At 43.1% G+C, this 18304-nt stretch overlaps 1 protein-coding gene across 3 annotated transcripts in view; it reads left to right on the top strand.

Moving 5' to 3' along the window:
• SLC25A30 (solute carrier family 25 member 30) overlaps positions 1–18304 on the top strand; it is a 40321-nt gene that overhangs the window by 18127 nt on the left and 3890 nt on the right. The window contains exons 1-8 of one of the 3 annotated variants that reach the window (XM_010980851.3): positions 2964–3051; positions 8656–8777; positions 9930–10077; positions 13087–13181; positions 14174–14259; positions 15875–15970; positions 16636–16760; positions 16925–17063. In XM_010980851.3, the coding sequence (XP_010979153.1) occupies positions 8714–8777; positions 9930–10077; positions 13087–13181; positions 14174–14259; positions 15875–15970; positions 16636–16760; positions 16925–17063 (753 nt within the window). In that variant the 5' untranslated portion in view covers positions 2964–3051; positions 8656–8713. Of the gene's footprint in view, positions 1–2963; positions 3052–8655; positions 8778–9929; positions 10078–13086; positions 13182–14173; positions 14260–15874; positions 15971–16635; positions 16761–16924; positions 17064–18304 lie in introns of those variants that run through there. The other 2 variants (XM_064493147.1, XM_064493148.1) reach the window with 2 other exon arrangements.

The following is an 18304-nucleotide window of genomic DNA, read 5'->3' on the forward strand; positions in this document are numbered from 1 at the left end:
TAATCCACCTGGTATCTGTGAAGTGGCCTTATTTGGAAATAGGGTCTTTGCAGGTATAGTCAAGTTAAGATGAGGTCATTCTGTATTAGGGTGGGCCCAAATACAGTGACTGGTGTCCTGAGCAGAAGGAAATTTGGGCACAGTCACACACGTGCAGGATGTGAAGGCAGAGGCAGAAAGTGAAGTTATGCAGTTACAAGCCCAGGAACACCGAGGATAGCTGGCAGCGGCTAGAAGCCTTCAGAGAGACAAGAAAGGATTCTTCCCCAGAGACTTCGGAAAACGTGGCCCCGCTGATACCTTGATTTTGGACTTCCAGCATTCAAACCTGTGAGAGACTAAACCCAAGGAACTAATACACTGACTGATGGCCAGCATCGACCTGAGGTCAGCCAACCTCCACATAAGGGAGCTTGAAAGAGGATCTTCTGAGGCCAACCAACAGCCAGGTTGTGTGAGCTTGGAGGCAGATCCTCCCCTCCACCCGACTCCCCGTGAGGCCTTGAGAGGATTATAGCCCCAAATGCGACCCTGACTGCATTCTTGTAAAACACCTGGAGCCAGAGGTACCTAAGACCCTCCAGGATTTCTACCCACAGAAACCGGGAGGTAATAAATGTTTGCTGTTTTAAGCTGCAAAGCATAATTATACAGCAATACTAAAACAAACAAACAAACAAACAAATATTCTTCATTTGGGTGGGGGGCAGAGAATAGAAACAAGGACAATGCTTAGCGATAGGAGGTGAAAGGGAACAGAGTGCAGCGAGTAGGAAGAGAGTGCTACTCCCCTGAACATAACATTTGTAAGATTTGACTTGGAACCATGTGAATGCTTTATTCATTCAAAAACTAAAATGAAATAAGAGAGATGAAAAAGGCAAACTAAGTTATGCAAATAAAAATAACAAACCTAACAAGATAGTGAGTTGACAGCATAACCGTATTGCAAAGCAAATTAATTCAAGCAACTTTTGGTTACAGTCCTCTAACGGCACGTCATTGAGAAGGGATGTGTTTATAAAGATAGTAAGAACTGCAAAGAAATCTTGAACTTAGGTTTGCTTTGGTGTTAGTACTGAAGTCTCAACTCTTTTGTGTATATTGTAGGATTGAACAAATGAGTGAATATATTGATGCTGAGGGGAACCAGGGTTTTCCTGCACCTTTACCACCATGTTTACTAGTTTTGACAGCATATTTTACATGTTTTTGTTAGGAACCAGGGTTTTCACTGTGGTTTTCTGTGAAGAAAGATATAAATATGGAAAGAAGAAGGCTAGAATGAACTTCACATTGTTGAATTTTTAATTGGAGGTATCAGTATGAACTCATGATTTAAAACTATATCTGGGTAAAGAGTACGCTGTTTACTGTTTTATATCTATATGTATATGAATCTATAAACACTTTGCCCACTGAAAGGGCTTAAAAGAAGTGACATTCCAGTAGCAATGAGCACACCAAACACTTAGACCTAATTTTCTGAGTGCTACTTCCTACTAAAAGAAACTAAGGTTTCTTTGCCTAAAGGAGAGAAAATGCCGGGAGGGCTAGCAGGTCCTGTGTCAGAAAGCGAGAAAGTGCACAAAGATTGATAAGATATATGCAAGAAAAAAGGAGCCAGGGAGGGGGTCTTCTGCTGGCCACAAAAGGGCAATTTGAGCACCATAAATAATAATAGTATTTGATTGTAATAACTGAATTATATTGAATTTTAAAAGAACGCCAGAGTTCACACTGTTCAAAAGAAGGAAGAGGGGGAGAGGAAGCAAAAAAGAAAAGGAGAAAGGGTGGGTTACTCTTCTGTGGGAAAGAATGTCAGTTAATAAACATAGAAGGAATGTTAGAAAATCTCCGTTTTATAACCTGTGCGATAAGTGTGTGCTACCCTCATTGGGTGAAAACACTCACCAGGTTTTAACATATCACTACAGTTATTATCAGTGGCACAGGGAGAGAGGATCTTTGAGGAGAGATCTGCCAGACCACCCTTGACCAGGCGATCAAACTTGGCATAGTGGATAATAGGCCAAAACAACACCATGCCTCCCAATGGAACTACACAACATCACCGACTACTTTTCTTATTAAAAAGTTTAACTTGAATCTAATCACGAGGAAACAATTCCATAAATCCATACTGATACAATCTACAATTGTCCAGGACTTTTTAAATATGTCAAAGTAATAAAAGATTTTTAAAGTGAGAGTTCTAGTACGAGGATAGTAGACTAAAGAATTTTGTATAAAGAGGTATGAATTCAAAGGCAACGAACCCTGGGTGGATCTCGAACTGAAAAAAAAAGTGTTTGTGTGTGTGTGGGGGAGACCTTTAGGACCAACAAAGGAAATGTAAATATGGACCGCATATTGGATATTTTGACTGAAATAGTATTAAATTTCTTGCATGCCATAATAGTGAGGTGTTTAGGGATGAATCAGAGTTGTTTGCAACTTTCCAATGATAGTCCAGGGGTTAAAAAAAAAACCTATATAGTGAGAGAACGCAAATATTGGGAAATGTTAGCATTCAGTTTAGTGCAGGGTATACTGTTCAAGTTTTCAGTCGGTTTATAAATTTTCAAACTAGAAAGCTGGGTTTAAAAAAAAAAGTGTTAGGTTTACTTCCCTCCGACTGCAGAGGTTCACGTGGACAAAAAATAATCAGGACCCTGAGAAGGCTCTTGTGTGGCTCTTAAGTTTCTCTTTCACCGCGGGGTCGACCCCGAGGCCGTAGGAGGCGTCACCGAGTCGGGAAAGCTCCCACCCCTGCCGGGGGGGCGTGGGGTCCGGGAGTCCCGTCCCTCTGGGACCAGCCAGCCGCCAGCTGCGTGGGGCGCGGCCTGGGCGTGGCCTGTGCCGGAAACGGCCAATGGGAGCCGAGGAAGTGGGCGGGGCCGCGCTGTGCCGGGCCGGGGCGGGGCTGCGCGCAGGCTCTTGGGCCGCCCCCGCCGCTCCGCAGCCTTTTCTCCAGTTTCCGCTGGGCTGCCGCCTCCGGCTGCTGCTGGGACTGAGCAGGAGGAGGTGCAGGGCAGCTGCCGCCACCCGGTAAGTGCCTGCTCCCCCGACCGCGGCCGTGCTGGGCGCTCCATGCCTGCTCCGGGTCCTCCCTCCTCCGGCCCGCCTCCTTGCCTCACGGCGCCTAGAACCATTGGCGCGGGACTCCGGGTCTCTACGCGGCGGCGTTGCCCCTCTAGTCGGCCGCAGTCTGGGGCAGGGGCAGGGGTTGGGGCTGCGGTCCCGGAGAACCGCGGCGTGGCCGGGCGTGCCCAGAGGCTACCAGTGCTCGCAGGTTCGCGTGCGGGGCCCGGCTCGTGGGGTTCGAGGTTCCAGGGTGGGCCCCGATCCTCCGGCTGCCGCTGCCTGCGGTCGGGCCGGTTCCGGTGGAGCGCCAGCTCCCGGCCCTTAACACTCGGCTCCGTTGGGGGCTGATTTCTGTTCCAGCGCCACTGAGATCAAGTGTGAGGCCCGTCTGGCATCTCTGCGTGTGCGCCCTTGCGGCCGCTGTGCGTTTCCCCAGCCTCCGCATCGCTCCTTCTTGCGGTTCATTCAGTGTGCAGCCCGGGCACCTGTGAGCTGCATACTGTGGGAAAGGGCACTCTGTACTTTGAAGTACTCCTGAACACGCCAGGTTGGCTCATGTTTGCGAGGACGGGTCGAATTCCCTTGCTCGGAAAGTTAATGTAGCTCTGGGTTTTAGCGTAATTCTAGGTTTAAGTAACTTCATGTAAAGCATTATCACTATTGTTACTGCGCAAGAATAACAAAACGTGTCGACTGTCTTGCAAGAGTCTAAATTTGTCCTCCTGCAGCGAGAAGAGTTGAAAGGCATGAATTCTGTTTTTGGCTTTGTTGCTGCCAAGCTTTGTGACCATGGACTCAGTTAATTCATGTGAAATAAAATGGGTTTCTAAGATTCCTTTTAAATCCTACGTTTCATAAGCCTGATGAGCTTATTTTTCCTCCCGCACTTTTTTTTTCCCCTTTCGGGGGGTAATTAGGTTTTATTTATTTATTTTTAATGGAGGTATTGGGGCTTGAACCCAGGACCTCGAGCATGCTAGGAATGCACTCTGCTACTGAGCTATACCCTATCACCACCCCGCCCCGCCCCCACCCCGCGTACCTTTAAAAAGAATGGAAAATAGGGGAAAAATCCAGGCAGTGCAGCCCTGCAGGGAACAGATTTATGAGCGCACAGAAATTTAGAGACTAGATTGCAGTTTAAGATTGCACAGTCAAACTGAAAGAACTTACTCAGAATTAATTATATGAGAAACTTGGAAAGCTTTCAGAAGTTCCAGCAGCAGTTACTGTATTTGTGCCTCTTTTTGCAGCTGTACAAATGAGGTAAGGAGAAAATTAATGTTAAGAGAAAATGTAGTGAGAGAGGATATGTAACTTAGCATATATCCTAAGTGTAGGCAGAATCCTTCGGAATTCTTGATTTGTAGAGACATTTCCACGCAGGAAACACATTTTTTTAATAGATAAAAATTTTTGCATTTCCCATGCAGGAAAATCCTGCTTGTATTCTGAATGTGTAGATTTCCTCTGTGCCACCACGACTTTTTTTTCTTTTATAATTATTGTTTTTGTGTGTGTGCCAGTATTTTTAACAGCCTTTGGGAAATTGCATTTGGCTTGGTAGCACGTGGAGGAAGGATTAGCCTTCCCTCAAGGAGACCTCAGTTGAGTACTTTCCTGCTGTGTGACGAGGTGGGGTCACCTTTCCTCTGTGAAGCTGTCTTTCATCGATTGTGAAATGGGATGATACCTATTTCATAGGGTTGTAAAGATGTGAGAACCATGTAGCAATGCCTGACCTGTCAGGGATTCAGTAATGACAACCGTTGTTAGTATTGTGTTCAGAAGGCGGTGCAGAGGAGTAGTCATTGGGTTTGAGTCTGGTAGAGGGTAGGCCCCAAAGAGGAGAGCAGAGTGGTAAGGAATCAACAGCCACTTCTATGCCGGACGCTGGAATTTTTGCAAGTTTTAAGCCCTTCCCTGAATCTCAGGCTGAGCTGCTGCGGGATCACTAATGATTGCTAAGGGACACATCAGTACCCCTTACTGTGTTGGCCTATCAGTTTTGGCACTTGAGTAGAGTTGGGATTTTTCCAAAAAATTGAGCTTGGAAGTTAAGGAATGTATGCGAGGAGAATCCCTCCAAAGAGAGCTCAAAAAAAAAAAAAAAAAAAAAGAAACGGCTTGGTTTACTGAACAGATTTCAGCCTGAGGTAACTGAAGCCCTGTCAAGCTTGTTGCCAGTACAGCTTACTGGACATATGGTCTCCCATTCCAGTATTAACCAGAACCTTTTCTTGTTTGAATGTTTGACCAGTTATTGATGCTCTCTGATTGTTATTTAAACTAAATCATTCTTTATTTGATTCAGCAAACATTAACCTGGGAAGGCACATTAGTCTTAACTGCTCAGGGATCTAGTCTTATAACTGGAAAGAAAAAGAATCCTAGAGTTCCTTTTGCCTTCCTCCTAGGCAGTGTGGTTGAATAGAAAGTACTTCCTTACAGTTTACCCAGGGATTGAGGAGTGGACACTCACTTGTGGAAGATAAGTTATGGTGGGGGTATGGGGTCCATCTGAATGGGAACTGATGGGTGTGTGCTCCATCCCACGTGATTCAAAACCCTGGGGAGGCAATTCCACAGCCCCTGTGAGCTCTTTAGTGTTTGCACGTGAGTGTAACTCAGAACCTCTGGGTTTTAATCTAAAAATCTAATATCAAAACCAGCAGAATAAACAGTAACTAAATCTCACTAAAACTAAACTAGCAAAACAAAAGTAGTGGCAGGAAACCAGAAAGTTAATTAGTGAGTTGGCATGAGGTCTTGTGACAATACAGTCTTTAAAAAATGTTTTCTTTTCAAATTAGAAATCAGAAGTTATACTCCCATTCCCCATACATTTTTGCTGACATTTTGAAGGGTATCTTTTGCATATATGTGTATGTGTATGTACACATAGACACCGTAGAAAACAAATCATTACTAAATAAGATGAATTAAAAGAAGAACCAACTATAATGCCATCACTGCCTAATCAACTACCTAAAATAGGAATTTAAGTGATAAATACACTAAGATGTGAGTTGGCCATCAATTATTTGACTCATTGATTTTCAGTAACAATATACATGCTTGGGATGTTCCTGAGATCCTCTCAGTGGGTGGGGGCCCTGGTGTCTGTACTTTTAAGAAGCTCCTTAGCTAAGCTAGGAAGCACTAATACGGAGTCCTGTATTCCACACAGAAGCTTGATGCATATATAGTATCGCAGCCAAGAAAATAAGAATCATATAGAGGCTGAGGGAGAGGGGGTCACCGGGGAATGGAGGCAACTACTTAATGGTTTCCTTTTGGGTGGTGAAATATTTTGGAGCTAGATAGAGGTGGTGTTTGTATAACCTTGTGAATGTACTCAGTGCCGCTGAAATGTTTGCTCAAATGGTTTATTTTATAGTATGTGAATTTCACCTTAGTAAAAAAACTCTGGGGGAGGAAAAACAGGAACACCATCTTCTATGCTATGTGTTGGAAAATGTAATTATTGTTTAGGTTGACTACCTTCTGAATATGTATTTTTCTCAAGACTTTCAAGGACATCTTTATTGTTCACAAGGTACATCTTATCAGTAGTACCTTAGTAGCTGCTTAGAAATATTTTCTCCTTAATTAAAATGCCATCACACCTCTTTGTTGTTGGTGGTGGGTTTTTTTGGTGGGGAGGGTAATTAGGTTTGTTTGTTTGTTTACTTATATGGAGGTACTGGGGATTGAACCGAGGACGTCCTGCACACTAGGCATGCACTCTACCACAGAGCTCTACCCTCCCCCTTCCATTACTCCTTTTTGATCATGTACAGCCTCAGGTGGTAGAAAGAACACTGCACTTGGAATCAAAACATTTGGAAGTTGGGGCCCAGTTCTGCCCCCATCAGCCATGTGGCCTTGGACAAGGCACTTCCTGAAACTGGGTTTCCTAATTTATTTCTCTATACTCCTATCCAAACTAGTTGGGGGGGATCCACTGAAAACATTTCTATTCAACACTTTTGCAGTGGCAAGTTACAGTACTTCCACGTGCCGTGTTATGTAGTTCTTATTTTGTTTTTTAACTTGGACTCATCCAAGTATGTGTTGAGGCCAGTAAATGAATTATTGGATTTATTATTAATGTGTTCTTACAGTCTAACTTACAGTGTTAATCATTATCTTGGTTATGGATTTAATAAGACAAAGAGTTAAGTACAGATATTAAACTTTTTCAAGGATAATAGGTGCGTTTTGCGGAGGAGGGCTTGTTCTTTGGTACTGAAGTACATAAAACATATGCTGATGTTCAACTTCCATGCGTAGGTAGCCTGCTGCCTCACTCATCTGTAGCCGCTCTGAATTTGGTTAATGTCCATAAGTGAGGAACAGATAACAGTATGTCTATTAGGGTCCTCTTTGGGTTCCTGTGTTTTCTCTTGGTTTAAACAAACCCATTGGCCTTGTTGAGATGCGACATTCTTGGCAGTAGTGATTTGTGGCAGGTCTGTCCTGGGAAATACAGACTTGGGAATACTCCCCAAACATGCAGATCAAAAACATTGGGCGTGTTGCTGGCCAATAATGACTATCATAATTTAGAATTTTAAACCGACAAGAATTAGAGTTGTTAGTATATTATACAAAAGTGTGCTAATTTCCATGAGTCTCCTGTTAATGAGCGCAAGGCCCGATTTGCCAACAAATCACATAAAACTGCAGAACATAATGAATGTGGGGACCTGGCTGTGGCAGGTGTGTGAATATATGTCACAGTGAATGAGGACCTAAAAAGGGAAGGGGGGGATGGAAGGCAACATTTGGGAGTGTCTTTTTTAGTGCTAGTTTAAAATATATATATATTTAATCTCCACAATAGGCCTAAAAGCTAAGCATTTTATTTAACTTAGTGAGTATAGACTCTACCTCTAATTGGCTGTATCCGCCTCTTTGATGATGGTGATGATGATGATGATGGAAAAAACCTGGAGGTTAACAGGAATTCTACTAGGAAGGAGGAGGTGTGGCTCTGACCCCAGGGTCTGCCTCTTCATCCAAAACTGCCTCACAGCTGTTAACATGGCTAAGAGAAGAGAGCTAACACTTAGAAACTAGAGATATATTTTGGTCATTGTAAGTAATTATCATTTTAACTTGTGACACTGGGTTGCATTATTTTTCTGCTCCTGTGAATCTGAAGGACTCCAGTGTCTCCTGAGAGGGACTCACTAAGACAGTGACAAACAGGAAATATTTATGGAGTGAGGAAGGACAGATCTCAGATAACATAGACCCTGAGAACATGGCCTGCATTGGACTACATACACTAAACACTTACATGTATATCAAGACATAAGTGTATTGGATTAATTTGAGGCCTGGGTGAGAATTAAGGCAGTTGATAAAGTGAGAATAATAGTTGCTGATTTGGGGTTTAGGGGATGGGGTGCTGGGCTTTATAAGGTGAGGCTCACCTTGGGTATTGTGGGGGATTCAGCCATAGCATCTGGTTGCAGTCTCCAAATAAAACACACCGTGAAAGAAGAAAGTGCCCGTGTGAGAAATGACAACCTTGAAACCTCTTGCTTTTGTGTCCAGAAGAATCGTGCGGGGGGCTATGCGTCTCTGAAGCAGAGGAGGAGGGACGGCGGTGAGCATGTCGGCGCTGAACTGGAAGCCCTTCGTGTACGGGGGCCTGGCTTCGGTCACGGCCGAGTGCGGTAAGCAGCCCGCCGCCCGGCCGCCGCGCGTCGGGAGGCTTCAAACTTTCGGTCGCGATGTGGTGTTTGATGGGAGTGCAGTACAAGCACCGAAAGCGAAATTATGAAACACTTAGTCTCAGAAGTCAAATTGTAAGACAAAAAGAGTCATTTGGGCTGTTTATCAGCAGCTGAGGGTTCAGAGTTCACTGGGGAGAAAGTTGAACCTGGTGTTCAAACGGAGGTTTTATGGATCGATCTGTCCCCGTTTTCCTCGTCCCCCCTGCCACGATTAACTCATCCCGCTGCTGAAGAGGTTTGAGGAGCTCCAAGGCCTCCCTGCTCGAGTCCAGGGACTGTCATCGTGTTCTAGCTCAGCTCATTGTCCATATCCTATTTGTGACTTCCTCGTCTGCTCCGGGCCACAGCAGATCCTGTTTGTTCCTTGTTTACTCTCAGAATCACTTATTGGACAGATATTGATTGAGATCGTGTCAGGTGCTGGTCTGGGCCACTGCTGTTCTGGGGCAGAGGCTGCCCCTGAGGACCGACCGGGCAAGAGGTTGGGGTACATTAACACCCATCCCTGCCCGCCCGCTTAGGCTCCCGCCTTGGGTGGGCTTTCCCACCCACACAGGTTACTGAGTAGGGGTTTATATATATGTGGATGGACTATCTCAGGTACTGTATTAAACATTTTTACCTGCATTAACAGATTCACTTTCAGGCTGTAACCCACAGAGTGAGAAACTCCTTTAGAAAATACATTTATCTCTCTTCATTCATATTGAACCAAGTATTAGTTGTCGCATACATTAAAAATAGGAACTTAACGTTTTTAAATAGATTTCCTGTTTGTGTAAATCATTCCACGTCCCTACTTTTGACAGCAGTACAGCCTCCTCAAGTCCTATGTAAAATTAAGATGGGACATTAGTAAAAATGTACAGAAAAGAAAATACACTCATTTTAAAAAAGGGTTTTTTTTTTTTTTAAATCATTTGGTTCCTCTTTTAATAGAAAAAAGATTGCAAATTATCAGCCATTTCTTAGTTCTATTTCTTAGTTTACATTATAGGCTGAATGTTTCCTTAATAATATATTGCTATGTATCCTTTATTGAGTGGAATTTCTTTTTATTAAGTGAAACATTTCCTTCTTTAAAATTTTAAGGTACATTTCCAATTGATCTGACCAAGACACGGCTCCAGATTCAAGGCCAGAAGAACGATGCAAACTTTAAAGAGATCAGATATCGAGGAATGCTGCATGCGCTGGTGAGGATAGGCAGAGAAGAAGGCCTGAAAGCACTGTATTCGGGGTGAGTAGACCTTCGTGTGTTTGTATTTCACTGTTGACCTTTCAAATGAACAGACTTCACACAGACTTCATAGAGAAAAAGTACAGGTTTGGGGGGTATTTTAAAAGAGCAAGTACCATGGTTGAGTTTTCTCTTCAACTTCTTTTGTTTTTAATTGAAGTATAGTCAGTTTACAATGTTCTGTCAATTTCTGGTGCACAGGGTAATAGTTTAGTCATACATAAACATACGTATATTTGTTTTCATATTCTTTGTATTATAGGTTACTACAAGATACTGATTATTTTCTATATATACGTTTTACGTAGTGAATGTTGTGGTGAGACTTTTTATTATATTCAAATAGAATAATACAAAATTTACATTTGTTTTAAAACATTCTGTAATACTGGTTTTTCACTCCGAAAGTAGCCCTTCCCCTTGGTTATTCTGAATTACTGAAGTTTTCGTTGGTTATTGTGAATTACTGAAGTTTTTGCCGTAATGAAAATGATATTGTATTCTCCATGGGTAAGAGTTTCAGTGAACAACTTTTTAACCCAACATTCAAAGAACAGTGTGCTGCAAGCACTGGTTAGGAAAGTGAATAAGGCAGGGCTTGCCTATTGTCAGTCAGAGTCCCTGCAGGAAACAGAATTTTAAATGAGAGATTAATGAAGGGCTACTCAAGGGTTAAGGGAATAAATGAAGGATTTTGAGGTCCCTAGAAACTAGCAAAGTGAGAACTTGTTACCAATGCTAGGACCACAGGGACAGGGGCAAGAATGGTGTTAGCAGAACCTACTTGGGCTGGAGCCTTGAAGGAGCCAACGGTAGTTGTCGAGGATGCTTTGCCAGTGCCCAGGGAGAGGAAGAAATACCTGTGCTTCTTTCTCCTCCCTCCCCCACCTCCTTCCCATCTTCTACTGGCCAAATCCACCAGGAAGTCAGCTGGCAGGGGAACCGGGTGATGTGGTCCATGGCACCAGCCTTGCCGGGCATACAGCAGGACAGAGAAGGGCGAGGATGGATCTGGGAGCACACATGGGAATCAGCAGCAGCACCCTGTCCTGAAGGAACTGTTGTTTAGTGGGGCTGCGGATGTGCAAACAGGGATTCCAGTGGAGTCTGCTGAGTACCAGAGTCTGGTAGAGACAAGGTGCCAGTCCCAAGCTGTGGGGACGGGAGGGGACCGGTTTGCTGGAAAGGTGGTGGATCTGATCTTGAAAGGACCAAGACGAATTAGCCAGGTGAAGTTAAAGGGGAACTCTGTTCATTAAGAGCAAGTAGTATGTGCAAGAGAACATGGTCCATTCTAGGAACTGCAAGTGATTCAGCGTGTCTGTAGCATAGGAGTTACTGTGTAGCAGGAGATGGAGTTGGAGTGGTAACAAGGGGTCAGGACCCAGACGGCCTCAGGCCATGCTAAGCATCTTGATTTTGTCCGGGACACTGCAGGTCCCAAACCAGGCCTCACAGCCCTCCCAACTACGGATCCCAAAGGTTTTTGTCTTTCAACAGAGCCAGTGTTTTAAATATGAGAAGTTGAACATGAAAACCTGGAATTCCATCTTCTCAGGAAAACCCACCATCTGGGCTCACATTTGTTCACTTATGGCAATAGTAACCAGTGTTAAGGATGCTTTCTCTGGCTTATCCAAACCCTTGGTGCTCACGTAGCGTAGGTGTGCAGTTAGACCCAGCCTCCTTCATGGACTCGCAGCATCTGCCTGGTACCTGTCAGCACGTGACTGTGGCAGACAAAAGCCCCTTAAAGGGTTATGAGGAGAGGGACTGACACAACCAGGTTTCCACTGTAAAAGGTGCCTGCCTGCTGTGGGGGGAAAGAGTTAGAGACAGTGACAGTGGAAGCAGGCTGACACGGAGGACATAGAGACAAGGATCCAACCTGAGGTTTGTCTGGGGGATGGAGAAAAAGAAGACAGGCTGGAAGGCTCTTTAGGGCAGAGAATCGACATCATATGTAACCTTATGTGCGAAGTGGAGGTGGCTGGGGAAGGAGGAGACAGGCTAAAGCTAATGTCTCATTTTCTGGTTCTGGCCAGTGTGCTGATTGAGGTTCCATCCTCTGGTCCAGGACACAGAAGAGAAGAGGGGATTGTCTGGAGAGGGAAGATAATTAGTTCAATGTGGAGCACTTGATCTATCTGGTGGACGTGTGAGTTGAGAAATCTGGGAAGCAGCAGGAAATGCATCTTTGGATCAGTCAGTATTGGCAACTTGAATTTAGGAACCGTCAGTCATTAGACAGTTGAAGCCGTGGGAGTAGATGAGCTCCTCTGGGAGCGTGTGGAGCGAGGAGAGAAGAGAGGAAGGATAGAATTCCAGGGCACCCCTGAGGGCAGAGGTTGGGTGCTGCAGAGAGAGGAGTTGGACGGGAAGTGACGGGGGAAGTAGCTCAAGGAGGAGAAGGCTGCAAGCAGGACAAAGAATGACAGCAAGTACTGCAGAGATGCTGATGGAAAACTCATCTAATTTAGCAACAGAGATGTCACTTGGGCCCCTTGTGGTGAGGGGAGTTTTGATGGAAGGGGCGGAGGGAAACCAGATTGCCGTCAAGAAGGAGGTGGGGGTGCAGCAGGAGAGCTGGGGAGTGTGAGTGCACAGGGTGGCCCTGGGGTCAGAGAGGGGCCCAGAGGGAGAGGAAATAACTGGAACAGGGCCCCCAGGAGATAGGAGATGAGCTCCAGAGCAACCCTGGAGGAGTGACTGATGCTTACAGAGGCCAGACTTCACCAGGCGCTTTGTGCTGAGAAAGGAAAGCTGTCTGGTTATAGATGAACTTGTTCACTGACATGTTCACTGAGGATAAATAGGAGGGGCTGAGCTTTCACTTAGTGAACTGATAATCTCCTGTATTTTTGTTGGATTTTGAAATCTAAGAAGTCTGTTTTAGTGTAGCTTGATTGTGGAAGGCAGATACGTGATTGCATCTCCTGCGTGGGTCTTCTGGAGGATTTTAAGTGATTTTCTAGAACGTCTCTGTCTCATTGTACATTGGTTTGGCAGGATTGCCCCCGCGATGTTACGCCAGGCTTCCTATGGCACCATCAAGATAGGCACTTACCAGAGCCTGAAGCGGCTATTTGTTGAGCACCCGGAAGGTGAGCGGGGAATCTTTCTTCCACTTGTGGACAGGAGGCGGGTTGCTTATCTTTTCATTCAAGTGGTTTTGGAGCAAGTTTTCTTTTTTTAAATAGAGGTACTGGAGATTGGACCCAGGACCTCGTGCGATTCTAAGCATGTGCTCTACCTTTGAGCTATCCCCCACCTCCTGGATTGATCTTCTTATTTGTGACTTTACCACTTTGGAGGAGAACTCTAGGTATAAAGTCTAAATGAATTATGCTTGCAGCAAGTCAGTTATTTATCAGCTGAATTTAGGGGAATAACAGTTAAACGGAGCAATCTTACATCTTAATGAGTTGTCCTTAATCTCCACAATGTCCAGACTCGAGGGTATGTTCTTAGAGTTGTAGCCCACTGAAAAATTTCTAAAGTCATGAGAATGATCATGTATTTTTTAGGAAAGCAGCGAATGCATTTCTTAGTATTAAGAACCCTGAGTTCTACTATTCTATTGCTGGTTGATTCTTCGACTTTGCTTTAATTTATAGAAGTTTCTATCTTCTTTTTTTTTTTTCAATGTGATAAGCACCAGTCACTACTCCACGAGAGTGATGAATAGGAGCAAAGATGCCGTGGAAGTGCTTTGCTGTATTTCGAATTAAATATACATGATGTGCTTTAAAATGTTATCTCCACATTATCTCATAAGAGGGTATCTTTTATTCTCCCACCAGTCGGTGTACTGCCTCATCATAGTCACAACAGTGGTCTGCATTTATGCCCAAAAGTGAATTTGTAGATGGTCACTCACTTTGCATGATATCACATGCTTTCTTAAATATCAAGAAGTTTTGCTGAGCAAACTTCCTAATCCTTTTAAAATTACTTGATTCAGAAAGAATCACATTTCTGTATTCTCTTAAATGAACAAGTGGTATGTAAATGAATTGCACCAGTATCTGAGTTACCCACATGAAGAAGAGCTCTGTATGTATGAAAAGTCAAATAATAATGTCTTTGATTACAGATGAAACCCTTCTGATAAATGTGCTATGTGGAATTCTCTCCGGAGTCATATCCTCAAGCATTGCTAATCCAACTGATGTTTTGAAAGTAAGCGTGCTGTCTGTATCTTATAGACACATTCTGCATTTTCTTATTGAGACCAACATTCAGATAATGAAAACCTGTGAATATAACTGCTATGTATGTGTGAATCTGTTTATGATTTAAGTGCCATGAAGACTCTAACTTAGAGTCACGCGCTAGATGGATTTCCCACTGAGACAGATAAGCTCCCAAGTAGAGCCCATTTTTGGAGACTTTGGTGATGCTGGAGGTTTTGGTGATTAACCAGAAAAAAAAAAATTGAGGCTTAGATGCATTTGATTTTCATTTTTCATTGAAAATCTCTCGTTTTATGGGTTCATTAAAATAGATGGGCTGCAAGTTCTACACAAGGCTAGGCAGCTCATTGCCGACTGTTTCTGCAGGCATTATGTTACCCATTCATTTGATTTCAGGAAATAGTAATGAAAATACTTAAGCACAATTAGACATAACACATTAGATGATCTTGTCAACGGTACCAGGGATACAGCCTCCTTAAATCCTTTTTGCAATACAGCAAGGGACTAACTAATTAAAGAAAATCAAAATTAGGTGTGAGTAACTGTTTGAACATGTGCTTCTACTTTGGACTAATGTGCTAAATACTTAGAATCCAAAAATGAGTAAAGCAAGGACCCTGCCTGCAGCCTTCAGTCTAGTAGGAGATTCGGACAAGCATCAGAATTGTCTGCAGCAGGGTGTTGGGCGCACTACAGTCACACACGGTGAAGGTACTGCATGTGCGATGAGAAACAGCAGGTCCTTTTGCCACGAGTTTACCCTGTGTTGGGGTAAGATTGCTAGAGAAAATATCCACACTCCTATGAATCTCTTAAATGTACATCAAGGCTACGGAAAGGCAGCTCCTGCATTTTGTTTTATTTTCCCACATTAACGTGGCAACAACAGTGCCCTTTAGAATTGGGGGTAACGCATGTGCTCCCGAAACCAAAATAGAGCACCAGTTTTTTAGTGGGATGTCCCTTTTCATTCTTAAAAATGCAGAGTGCTACATCAAACGTTATTTTTATGTTGGGATCTTGGTCATGTGAATTCCATGGCTGTTTTAAAGTTTATTTGTAAGTTCAAGAGTGACGGGCATCACGTGGCCATCCTGTGGCCAGCGCAGCTGCATACCTTTTGATTTGGCTGGTCGGAAATAATAGTGGCTTGAAGTAACTAATTTAAGAAATGTGCTTGCCCATGTTTAGTGTTGCCAGGTACACTGGATACTCACTAACTCCATTAAATCTCTAGAATTACCATCATATTCTCTCTCTCCTACTTAGTAACCTGGAGGGAAATATGCCATATTCTTTCCTTTTTAAGAGAGTATTTTAAAAAATAATAATTTCTTTTTGATTCTTAAGAAGCTACTATATGCAAGACTCTGGATGCTCCTAGATGCTTTTTGTTGATTCCAAAGTGCCTAAGAACCAATCCTTATACATTTTTAGTCTACTGAGGACATTTTAAACTAGCTAACATTATAGTGATACTTATATTGTACTTTTTTTCTTTTAATGGTTATTAAACAGTAGATTGAGCGCTCTTTAAAAGTCTGCATTTGGGGAGAAATGTTCTAGTTTCTCACGTTAGTATTTAAAATACTCTCTAGATCCGGATGCAAGCACAAAACAGCACCCTTCAAGGAGGAATGATCGGCAACTTCATTAACATTTACCAGCAAGAGGGAACAAGAGGGCTGTGGAAGGTAAGCTTGAAAAATGGACTTAGTTCTTCCCCCTTTTTTTGAATTTATTTTTCTATTTCCACTATTTTATTTAATCCAAATGACATGATGGAGTAAGGGAAGAAGCGTGACATCTGCCCTGAAAGATAGCTTTTTCCTTCATTTCCTTAATCTGTAAAATGGAAATATAAGGAATATGTCATGATTTTAAAGTGCCTTTTGAATAATTCACATGTAAGAAATTCTGTGAAGGTTGAGTACTTTTTTCTTTTTAGTTCTTATGGAGAAGGGGTTTCTAGGTCAGTGTTACGTTGGATTTTTTGGTCTGTGTGGTAGGAAACCTCACGGCTCTCAGGTGAAGGCTGTGTTACTAGGCAAGCCCTGGGATGGAATGCTATTTCCTAGTATTCCGGTGACTGTCAGTTCATGGACCAGAGCCTGAAGGTCACCCAGTACAGTCCTCTGGTACAAGGAAACCCAAGGCTCTGAGAGGGGACTCGTCCCGGTCAAGGTCGTACAGTTAGTGCCAGAATCAGAATTAGACTTTGGAGCTTCTGACTTCTTAGTCCCCGGGTTTTTCTGCTCTGCCCCTCTGCACTTCTACCTACCAACGGGAAAACATACAAATTGGCCTTAGTCTGCGGAGGAGAGAGATCTGAATCTTTGCTTTTCATATTTTCGCCCAGGGTGTGTCCCTGACAGCTCAGAGGGCTGCTATCGTCGTTGGCGTGGAGCTGCCAGTCTACGACCTCACCAAGAAACACCTCATTCTCTCGGGCCTGATGGGAGACACCGTGTATACCCATTTCCTGTATGTTCATGGTTTTTTAAAAAGTTAATATAGGTATGCACGAGTTTAGGTGGAAATAAGCTACTAGTTTATAGACATTTTAAAGGAAGTTCATTATAAAAGTATTCTCAGGTTTGAGAAATTGTGATACAGAAGTTGTTTTCCTAATGGTCTCTTCTTCATAGCTCGAGCTTCACCTGTGGGCTGGCCGGGGCCCTGGCCTCAAACCCTGTGGATGTTGTGAGAACACGTATGATGAATCAGAGAGTCCTTCGCGACAGCAGGTGCCCTGGCTACACAGGTACCCTGGATTGCTTGTTACAGGTGAGTGTGCACATCCATCTGTACCTGGCTGTGAATTCCTTTCGGGGCTCATTAGCTTCCCTGCTGCCCTCAGAAGTGTTTCTTAGCATGACTTAAAAACACAAGGGTTCAGAGCAAAACAAACCCACAGCTCTGTCACTAGAAATTGTGTGGCTTTGGTCAAGGTATGGACTCTACACTGAAATTTCCTCGTAAGTGAAATGGGACAATAATAGCAGCTATATCACAGAATTATTGTAAAAATAATTGAGATAATACAACAAAATAGTTAGCATAGCACCTGGAATAATGTTAAGTAAAAACATTTTGTACATTTATAGTAATAAGTATAAACTTTTATAACAATGCTAAAGCCTTGTTAGTATAATAATAAGGGACACTTTGGCAAAATAAGCACATTTATTTTCATCTTCAACATTCTAGTGGATTGCTTCAATCAATGAAACTATCCCCCCATATATATATGTTGTTAATATATTTTATTTATGTGTACTTAACTGAAGAAGTAACTAAATTTTGAGGGCTAATATAACTGAGTGATGCTTTAAAGCCCTGAGATGGTACAGAGTTTTTGCCACACTGGGGCTAATTTTTATAAATACAAAATTTAGATGAATATTTGGAAGTGAAAGTTCAATATATCACCTTCCTATCGAGTCAGACTGGAAGGCATCTCCTTCATTCAGACGTCTCTCAAAGGAACACACGAATCTCAACCATAATTCTCAGTTTAAATAACTGGGCCCCACTGTTTGTGAGCAGGTGAAAGTTTGTGACCGTCTCCCCTCCTGGATTGCTGGCAGCCAAAGAATAGGGACCACTTTTGTGGTTGCTGTTTTTCGGCATAATTCTGGCACATCCTTAGAATTTAAATATTGCTTTAATGAAGCAAAGATACTTGATTTTGTCCATCCAGTAACATGAAATCGTGGTGCTCTGAACTATGTGTGTTTACCACCATTGCCTCCCTTTTTTATTTCCAACCTGTTTGTGAGCCCACATGGCAGGAGGCAGGAGACTCTAGGTTGGAATTACATCTCATTTCTTATTCATTTAACTGCTGTTTGCTTTGGGTGCGGGGTGGTTTGACACAGAGCCTTAGTCTTTACCTATGCAGAAGGTTTTAAAGAACAAAAAGAGGCAGAGGGCAATGATTTCTTACAGAGTCTTTCCAAACAGAATTTTGTTTTTAAGAAAAATAGATCATTTCAGTATGGCTACTGATTATTAGTGCATATTTG

Source organism: Camelus dromedarius, chromosome 13, assembly GCF_036321535.1.
Source record: "Camelus dromedarius isolate mCamDro1 chromosome 13, mCamDro1.pat, whole genome shotgun sequence".
Classification (NCBI taxonomy): domain Eukaryota; kingdom Metazoa; phylum Chordata; class Mammalia; order Artiodactyla; family Camelidae; genus Camelus; species Camelus dromedarius.